General features: G+C 34.1%; 1 protein-coding gene and 1 pseudogene across 2 annotated transcripts; both read left to right on the top strand.

The window, feature by feature from the left end:
- Positions 1-526: 526 nt before the first annotated feature.
- Positions 527-3,226, top strand: LOC146908220 (F-box/kelch-repeat protein At3g23880-like). The gene is made up of 3 exons (XM_085727526.1): positions 527-1,617; positions 1,970-2,339; positions 2,863-3,226. Exons 1-2 carry the CDS (start codon positions 747-749, stop codon positions 2,335-2,337), a joined length of 1,239 nt encoding a protein of 412 aa, XP_085583652.1. The 5' UTR covers positions 527-746; the 3' UTR covers positions 2,338-2,339; positions 2,863-3,226.
- A 1,313-nt stretch (positions 3,227-4,539) lies between these two features.
- On the top strand, positions 4,540-6,489 carry LOC146908221 (soyasapogenol B glucuronide galactosyltransferase pseudogene; annotated as a pseudogene). The gene has a single exon (XR_015019701.1). The product of XR_015019701.1 is annotated as a soyasapogenol B glucuronide galactosyltransferase pseudogene (transcript).
- Positions 6,490-10,595: the final 4,106 nt, after the last annotated feature.

Consider the following 10,595-nt stretch of genomic DNA (forward strand, 5'->3'; position numbering starts at 1 on the left):
TAATTAAAAAAACAATTTATCATAATGTTGTGGCTTTCGGGAGATCCTACGTTGAGTTTATTTATCATTTAAATGTTCTTTAAAATTTACTCTTTCGTTCATGCAAAATTTTAACTCACACTTGACACATTAACATCTCTTCCTCAAGTATGAGACTCTTTGCATCAGCGATCTAGCAGCTTGAATCACTCCCACTTTCCCCACGAAGTTGAATCGGATAGAGAGGAACCACACAAATGAGATATTTTCACCCAATATTTTAAGGCACTAAGTGTATGAACTTTTTCACTTATACGTTGTTCAACCTTCAATCTTCTACTCAATGTTAGACTATAATATACATCACAAAATTATCTCCCTCAAATATAAAGAAATTATAGCCCGTGCTTGGCACGGGTATCCATACTAGTTTTATATATAGTATAGATAATCATAACAATAATATTATATATGTAACCCAATCAACAGTAAAATACACTAGTATCCCTAAAAAAAACCAGTAAAATACACTAGTATCCCTAAAAAAATCAGTAAAATACACTAGTACTTATTTAATTTCACCTTTTTTCCACAAAAAAATTTCACCTTTTATTTTTTAAGATTATTTAATTTTACCTTTTAAAAGGTCCAAAGTAAACCCTAGAAGGATTGCCAACAAATTTGCACGTCACGTCCCAGAACAAAACTTATTGTCTTTTGGGCGGCTGTGTTAGGGTGTGTGTTTCGTTTTCAACTTAAGCACTCTGATGGATTCTCGTCCGATTAAGCAACCTCAATCAACGGCACCACCGACCTTCGTTCCGGACGAACTCATCGCCGAAATCCTATCATTGCTATGTGTGAAAACCATCGTGCGATTCAAATGTGTGAGCAAGTCTTGGAACACTCTCATCTCTGATTCAACTTTTGTTGACAAGCATCTTAAGAAGTCGACACAAAAACAAAACCTCGTAGTAATATGGTATAACAACATTGAGGGTGGTTATAATGTCTCACCCATCCCCTTGAGTCATTTAATCAAAAATCCAGCCATCACTATTTACAACGACAGCAATATCAATTATCTGGAAAACGGTTGCTATATAGCCGGTTCTTGCAACGGATTGATCTGCTTGTTTTACAAATCTCACTCTAGGACACGAACTGTTGACCAAGAGGACTACTCCATCTATTTCTGGAACCCTTCCACAAGAAAAAAATCTAAAAAATTAGGGTCCTTTAGTCATACCCTTCCTCTAGATAGTGTCCAATGTGTGTCAAATAGTTTTCAGTTCGCTTTTGGTTATGATGATTCAAGCAAAACTTATAAGGTTGTAGCGTTTCATGTTGAAGAAAACAAACCAGCTTTAGCGAAAAGTGAGGTCAAAGTTTTTAGTTTAGGTGGTAATTGTTGGAGAAACATTCAAAGTTTTCCAGTGATTCCTCTTAATTGGTTGGATTATGGTAATACTTCTATTAATAGTGGTGTGCATTTGTGTGGCACTATTAATTGGCTGGCTATTCACAAGTATTTCCATCCATATTATATATACGAGTATAATTCTCATGTTGAGGACTTTGTGATTATTTCGCTTGATCTTTCAACGGAGACATACAAGCAGTTGTTGCTGCCTCAAGGTCAGGGGCGGATGCTTTCATACTCAAGGGGTGGCTATAGCTACCCCAAAGAGAAAAAAATCATTGAATAAGCAGGTATATTTGTATACTTAGCTACCTCTAATAATACATAGTTAGCTACCCCAAGTTTTATTATAGCTAAAAAAAATAAGTAATTAGTAAATTATAACCTTTTGTATTCCATTCTTGTTGCTTTAAGTGTATTTTATGAAGTACATTTTATATAAGTAATAGTTGCTGTGATTTAATTTTTTGCTTATTGGTAAAATTTACTATTAATTTTAAAAAATATTTATTTCGCTATATATGTGGCCACCTCAAGAAAATTTTGCTAGCTTCGCCGTTGCTCAAGGTTTTGATGAGGTGCCATTTATTCAGCCAGTTCTTAAGGTTTTGATGGAATGCCTTTGTTTTTCTCATGATACCAGGGAATATGATTTTGTTTTATGGCAGATGAAGGAGTATGGAGTTCAAGAGTCTTGGACTCAATTATTTAAGATTAGTTACCATAATCTCCAAGAGAATTACTCTAATGGTGTTTGTGGAATGGCATGCCTTTATAAAAATGGTGATATGGTGATATTAGTAAATGCATTTGGCCACCACCGCAATGCAATGATCTATAATTTGAGAAATGGAGAAATAGACCGAATTAGAGTTAACGACAGTTTGTTCTCTCTTGCAAATGTTTATGTAGAAAGCTTGGTTGCGGTTTGTTGAAAGTAAGTTTCACACTGGCGGTTAACTTATTTGAATTTTCGTTGATTCATTGTTTTAATTTCCTTGTCATTTTGTACTTATAGATTTTGTGAAATTTCTTAATGATGGTTTGGGTTTATTGTATTCTTAATTGATTATATATAATCACCGGTAATGGTTTCCTTCGTTGTTTGTACTACTTAGAAAATATCTTCATCTTCATCTGCATTAAGTTTCTTCATTGTACTAAAGACCACAACAATTTTAATTAGCATATAATCTCTCTACACATCAATGTTTTCACTGCATTGTTAAATTTTCAATATTTTCTCTCTTAGTATTACTTTTTAAAGCCATCTATCCTTTCTGTTCTCTCTAATATGATTGACTTCATTTACTTCAAACTTAGTTACTTACAGCTTAGATTGAACTCTCATTGGGTTCACTTATGAGCATTATGAATTCATTATTTACTTCGTGTTTACATTTTATTTTTGTGTTCTGGTTTTGAACTACTAGTCTATTGGGTATTTATTTGAATATTAGATCAGCAACCCCAACTCTATCAAAATGGTGGTTGAAAGTGAAATTGGAAATGGAGGTACAAAAGAAGATGAGAAGAATTTGATAACGTAGGACGAGGATACACTTACGCGACATTGTCTTGCGGACGATGGATGAGACAATCAGTTAGATTTGCTTAATAGGTTCTAAATATAGGAAGTAGGAAATAGTAATTTATATTTTGCCATTTTCTTAGATGTTATTTTGTTATTGTGTTTTGGGCAAGAAACCACTATTTCTATCATTTTAGTTTATAGTGACTGGGATTTGAATTACTATGATCTTAATATATCGACTTATACATCGGTTTATGCAAATATTTGGGATGAAGCAATCTGGAATTGGATGGACCGTGTATGCGAAGCTTAGTAATGCTAATGTTTTGCCTAAATGATATTTTTCCATGCATTTTATGTGTTGTTTGTACTTTTTTGCTTGGAATTTTTCCTAAACATTTGAGTGCTTAATCATTGTGAATGGTATTCCTGTTCTTTTGTTGGTTAATTCAATACAAGGACACAGGGAAAGAAATAATAATCAACAAAAGCAGCATAAGAATTATGAATGAGATTCAATAAACATAAGCAAAACGAAATGGTATTTGTTGCCGTCCTCTAATATGAAAATTTGGTTTCTTTTGTTTAGGCTAAGGGAATAGTGATTCTTCTAGTTTATTCTAGAAGTGAAATCTTTGAAGCATATTCTCTTAGTTTGTTTGGTAGCATTGTAATTGTTTGATGCAGTTATCTTATCATGAGTATACATCAAGTTATATAAGCATTGTATAGTCTTATGATTAGTGCATCCAAAATGAAATGAAGAATATTTTAATTTTCTAGACAGTTCCTATTCCGTTGTCCCTTCTAAATTTTAGTTTCCATAGTTTTCTTAGTGATAGCTTAAAAAAGCCCAAGGATCTTTCACCTTACAAGTTGGTTTTGTAAGGTTGAGTGAGACTCAAATTCTAAAAACTTTATTAAAAAACAAATAAACTAGATTAGATGAACGGATGAACAAGAAATTACAAACCATCATTTGATCCTTCTATTTTAATGTGGATAATCAATTTAACCAAATTTCATGCAGTGAAAAACACAAATAGAGATGGCCATTTTTTTTTTAAGTTTGACTCTTTCAACTAAAACTATGCTATCAAGTTTTGAACTTTGTTAAACTCCTTATACCAACAAAGACAATAAGTAAAGAACAAAAAGAGAAGACAATTTCAAGGATGGCTAGAAGACAAAAATTGCCTATAAACTAATGCCAATGATTGTATGAGGAAAATATAATAAACATCCAATTATGTCATAACTCAAACAACAAACGGCTAGATCCGGCTTAATCATTAAATAATTAATACAAAAAAAAATTCAACACTACTGACAAATCATATAAGATCTTTAATATATATTTGATTTAATATTTTACAGAATACATCAATTTTGTTTGATATTTTTTGCTTATATTTCGGTCCGAAGCAATAAGAAAAATAATATAGGAACACAAAAACCAGATTGAGATCTTCTTCATTTGAAACATTACTTTTTGAAGAGAGATAGACACAAATAATAAAATTATTTTTTTGAAATATTATTTTTTAATTCCATGAGTCTATCTCACTCTAAATAGAAGTGTCCATAAAGAGAATCTTGACCTAAAAAAACCAACCACTACAACATATTTTATAATGACAAATGGTTTTATTTACAATTTTCACACTTCGTGAGTCGCATGTAGGGAATCTGATTTTGTGTTCATATAACAATCCTCTATAATTAATATCACTTACCTCTAGAAACTTGCATAAGAAAGATTGAAACAAAAGTAGTAGAATCACAAACTGTGTTTGGAAACAAAAGAGCGAGTAGAGTTTCTCATCTAAACTTGTCATAAAGATGGAATCTCAATCTCAAAAACTCAATGTTATTTTTCTACCATATCTAACTCCTGGCCATATGAACCCTATGATTGACACAGCAAGACTATTTGCAAAGCATGGTGTTAATGTTACTATCATCACTACACAAGCAAATGCCTTGTTATTCAAGAAAGCCATCGACAACGACACCTGTTGTGGTTATTCCATCAGAACTTGTGTCATTCAATTCCCTTCAGCACAAGTTGGTCTTCCAGAAGGTGTTGAAAACATCAAAGATGGAACTTCCTTAGAAATGCTTGGTAAAATTGGCCAAGGAATTTCAATGCTTCAAGATCAAATTGAAATTCTGTTTCAAGATCTTCAACCAGATTGCATAGTCTCCGATATGTTCTATCCCTGGACAGTTGAATCAGCTGCAAAACTCGGCGTTCCAAGGATCTACTATTACAGCTCAAGCTACTTTTCTAGCTGTTGTGCTCATTTTATCAGAAAGTATAAGCCTCATGAGAATTTAGTTTCTGATGGCCACCTTTTTTCAATTCCGGAACTTCCACATAACATTGAGATTACTTCATTGCAGCTAGAAGAATGGTGTAGGACTAGAAGTCAATTCTCAGATTATTTGGATGTGATATATGAATCAGAAAGCAAAAGCCATGGAACACTGTATAATAGCTTTCATGATCTTGAAAGTGATTATGAGCAACTTTACAAGAGCACCATGAAGATTAAAGCATGGAGTGTGGGACCAGTTTCAACATGGATTAACAAGGATGACGGAAACATTGCAATAGAGCCAGAATTGTTAAATTGGCTTAACTCTAAGCCTAATGATTCTGTGTTGTATGTAAGTTTTGGAAGCTTGACTAGGCTTTCTTATGCTCAGGTTGTTGAAATAGCTCATGGACTTGAAAATTCAGGTCATGATTTCATCTGGGTTGTTAGGAAAAAAGACGGAGGCAAAGTCAAAGACAGTTTTCTTCATGATTTTGAGCAAAGGTTGAAAGAAAGCAAAAAGGGCTATATCATATGGAATTGGGCACCACAGCTCCTTATATTGGATCACCCTGCAACAGGAGGGATTGTGACTCACTGTGGATGGAACTCAATTCTTGAAAGCTTGAACTCGGGTTTGCCAATGATTGCATGGCCAATGTTTGCTGAGCAATTTTACAATGAGAAGTTGCTTGTTGATGTTTTGAAGATTGGAGTTTCAGTTGGATCAAAAGTGAACAAGTTTTGGGCTAGTGTCGATGACGATGCTTTGGTGAGAAGGGAAGAGATTGCAAAAGCTGTGGCAGTGTTGATGGGAATAGGAGAAGAGAGTGGAGAAATGAGGAGGAGAGCAAGAAAACTTTGTGATACAGCTAAGAAGAGTATAGAGGAGGGTGGAACCTCTTACAACAATTTGATCCAATTAATAGATGAGCTTAAATCATTGAAGATATCAAGAGGGGTTGAGGAAACAAAACTAAATGAATGAAATGGAGGAATAATGAATTATGGCTTTTTAGGTTGTGGAACTTGTTGATTTTACAAATAAGAAGGAACATTATCCAAGTATTTTCTCTTTGAAATGAATTTTCATCATTCTAGCGTATGACATAAGACTGTATGAGTTTATTTTGATTTTGAATGTAGAAAATGTTGTTATTTACCTTTTCTGAAAGCATTTTTCTTTTGAAAACAAATAGTTAAAGTTGGAAGCAATTTACTGTCTAAGAAAAGAATAGATATTGAGATCAATCTTAAATTGAGTTGAAAGTCATATCATAAAAGGTGAGGATTATGAAAATTTTACACCTTGTGTTCCTCTACATTCATTCAACACTTCATGTTATCTCTATCTCTTTCTTTACGTAATATATATCACATCAATCTTTTTTATCTTTTCTTCTCTCAAGATGTATATGTTAGACAACAAGTTATTGGGTTTATGCTATTTGTTCGTTTATGTTTCTAGGGGAAATTACACTCACATCCCCTAAGGTTTTCTTAAATAACACTAACCTCCCTTAAATTTTATTGAAAGTGACAAACACACCCATTTGGATTAACAGAGTTAAATAACCGTCAGCTATCCTTCCAATTTCTTCCACCATCTCTTTCATTCACTGTGTGTCTCTCGTACCATCTCTTTCATTCACTTCCACCGTTGTCACTATGATTCTTCCAGTTTCATCATGAGTTGTGGGGCGTTGCTATTGTGTGATGAATCTATTAATTAGAAGTATTAATTAAAAAAATAATCCAAAATTGCTAACAGAGAATCTTAATTAATTTAATTAGTTTAACAAATTAATAACAATAATAAGAAACAATGAATTGTGTGCCTTATGCTACTGTGGAGGTGATGCAAGAGATGAACTTTGTTCCTCATGATCATTCCTTAACTTTCGTTTTCGCTTACACTCTGTTTCAATCACAATTTTGTACTACATTATATTGGGATCCACAATTGAGTTCTCACATTGAACCTCTTTCACCTTTTCTGGATGATCACCATGATCCTCAATCACTTCACCCAACTTTGAAGGGCTTCAGAACCTGTTGGATTTGAAAGATGGAGATGATTGATGATAAAGGTTCAAACTTTGAAGTTGTTGATAATAAAATATGCCCCATAATTTGATAAGGGACAAGGGAGTGAGAACAAAATTGAAGTATTTCACAAACTGCTAACAGAGGAAGAGAATGAAGAAGGAAACACATGATGGAAGAGAGGGAGTGAGAGATAGTGAATGAGTGTAAAGGTGAATGAAAGTGGAAGGGTAATTAACGGTGATGTAACTCTTGTTGGTCTAAAGGGGTGTGTTTTTCACTTTGATAAAATTTAAGGGAGGTTAGTGTTTAGTTTAAAACTAGAGGGGGTGTCAAAGCATTTTAAGAAAACCTTAAGGGAGGTGAGTGTAATTTATAGTCCTTATAAATTTTAGAGATTTACTTTTCCCACCCTGCTGCCTTCTCGCGCGCCTTGCAAAATTTCCAAAAATGCCCCTGGTCCGGATTATATAATTCGGACCAGATTGTTAGTGATATCCGGAAAACGAATTCCGGAACCGATGTTATGTGCTTTTTTGTGTCTTTCTTTGATGTCAAGGGTCTCTGTTGACCGTTATATGAACCCCACACACCGACACCACCTAAAAAACTAAAAACATTTGAAGAAAATGGAAGAAAAGAGGTGAAGTGAATAATGAAGGTATTTGTTGAAGATGGAAGCCTATTTATAGCCCAAAACAAGTCCTAGGTCATTATTACAGTCAATGAAAACGTGTTAGTGGTTGTAACCGTCCAAACCTACATTAATGACTCTCTTTCAAAAGAATCCAATGTTGAAGCTTTCTGGATTATACAATTCGAAACTTCCTTAACCCTACAAGAAGTGCCAACTTTTCCCTCGTTCACCATTATCGTGTTAATCCGGAAAATATATTCCGTAAACCGAAGGTGCATTCCGGATTGTATTTTCCGGACTGCATCAGTGTCATGGCCAGTGGTCTGCACCACATGTTTTTGTCAGTGGTCAAGTCAAAAAACGTACATTTATGACCTCTCAACCGTTTTTGACCCCCCCTCCCTATATATAGCCTTCCAAACCCCACCATTTCTCACACCATCCTCTCCCACCCTCTCCTCCTCTTCTTCCTTCTACAACCATGGTTTTCCATCGTTGGTCTTTCATAGATAAGGGTCTCGTTGAAAACTTTCAGGGTTTGTATGAACGGTCAATGAGGATGGAACCACGCTGCAAAGAAGCGCGGTTCATCTGGAGGTCATGTGGGTCAGTGTGGTTCTTAGCTTGGCATGTCTGGGCGTAAGTTTGAGAACCCCTTACCTCCCTCAGGGGCATTGGTTTCTTCTTCCCGCCCTCCTCTTCCCTCCTCCTCCGGTTGCCCTCCAATAGGGAAACTACTTCTATGTCCTATCACATAGCAGTGGTTAGGCTCTTAGGAGATTAGAATTAGGCTCTTAGGAGATTAGAAATAGATTTAGGATCTTATGTAATAAGCTTAAAAAGCTTGAAAATTATTGTAATGTATTGTTCATATATTAATAAAATGAGTTGTGTTTATGTTTGTGTCTTTTTTTTTATCTGTCAAAAAAAATGTTTGTGTCTTTTTATTTATGTTTTTTACTTTATTTGCATTTTATTTTACCAATTTTAAAGCTTGAAATTGTAAAAGTTTTGGAAGAAAACAACTCCAGATTTTAAAATCTAGATACATCTGCAAATTTCTAACAATCGATTCCGGAAAACGAAATCCAGACCAGGGTAAAAATGGAATAAAATAGGGCGCGCTAGGAAAGGCATAGGGTGGGAAAACTGAATCTCTAAATTTTATTATACATTCTTTTGTAATCCTTATTTTGATAAGTTATGTCATTAATGAAACTTTACCCGCTTTTGTTGTTTTCTCTTCTTTGAAACTCTATATTGTTAACACAACATCGAGAGCATGGTTAGCGCCGAGCTAACATGTTAAGAGGCCTAAAGCAAATTTTAGACTAAAGTCTTTAAAAATAAATAAAAAAATCAACGCAATGCTTATTAGAACCTAGATCGATCATGGAATAATTTTATGCCGGACTTTATTTACTTTCTGGCCGAACTTCGGATTACCTTCCGACCGAACATCCGATTATCAGGACCTTTTTCTTTTGGAGGATCGTATGAGTAATGATACAAATCCAGTATGTTGCAAATTGTGCAAATACATAATGGAAAGTTGTCTTGCGTAAATTTGAAGACTCTCAAGTTTTTATCATTAGAAATGTTCATGGCAGCAATTTATTCTGTATGGTGTTTGCCCACATCATCATTTTGTTTTAGTGTTTTGGTTCTTCCACAGTTTGAGGATATGATTTCGTTTTGCATTGTCGCGGCTTCGGTTGATGTGTTGCTCTCAGCTGTATTTGTCCGACTAATTTGGTTGATTATTTGGAAAAGTTAGTCCCCCTCTCTATGCTGAATTGGTGTTCTAATATGGTGTTTCTTTTGGATAATTTGATGAATTAAGAAAATGTTCACAATGAGTTTTTGAAATGTTCGCATTCATGAATTAAATTTAAGAAGATAAAAGGTATATTTCAATTGATGTTTTTGAAAAGTTTTGTTTGGTGTGATTTCTCTCTTTGGTTGATTCTTCTTCTGTTTAATTGATTCTCTCTTTATTGATTCTTCTGTTTGTTTCATTGATCATCTCCCAATTAGTTCTTGTGTTTGATTGCTCGGCTTCTTATTGGTATTCTGTTTGATTGTTGTTGTCCATATTGATCGGTGGTCACCGACATTGGCCACGACCGCGCTTCGGAAACCCACGATGGTTGATGACGGTAATTCAAAGTTCTTCGCGGTTTTCCACGATGGCAGTCCGGTGGTGTGGGAAGATAAGGAATACAATAATTATTGTGTATTATGTCCGTGATAGAATAGAGAATAGTGTGAGTTGCCGATAATTTTATGGGTTTGTTAAAGAGTTTGAGATTTTTGGGTAATTATTTTTTCAAAATATTTGATTCAATTAAAAAAAAAGCGTCACATAATTTTAAATGCCTAATAAACATGTATTTTGTCTACTCAACATAACACATTTATGAATTTCCATTGTCACTTGCCACCAAAGTTCAAAAGATAATTAATTTGAAATAATAAGGGTTGAATGATTTGTACCAATAAAAAGGGGGTGAGTGAAAAAGTTTATATGAAAGAAAATGACATTTTAAAACTAAATTTTAAGACAAAAAATGTAAACAAGTGACATCCAAAAAACTAAATAAACAATTCATTTGTGACTTTCGAGAGATTTTACACTGATTTTAATCATCATAT

The sequence above is a fragment of the Medicago sativa genome, chromosome 7, assembly GCF_051527215.1.
Source record: "Medicago sativa cultivar Bolivia chromosome 7, Bolivia_mono, whole genome shotgun sequence".
Classification (NCBI taxonomy): domain Eukaryota; kingdom Viridiplantae; phylum Streptophyta; class Magnoliopsida; order Fabales; family Fabaceae; genus Medicago; species Medicago sativa.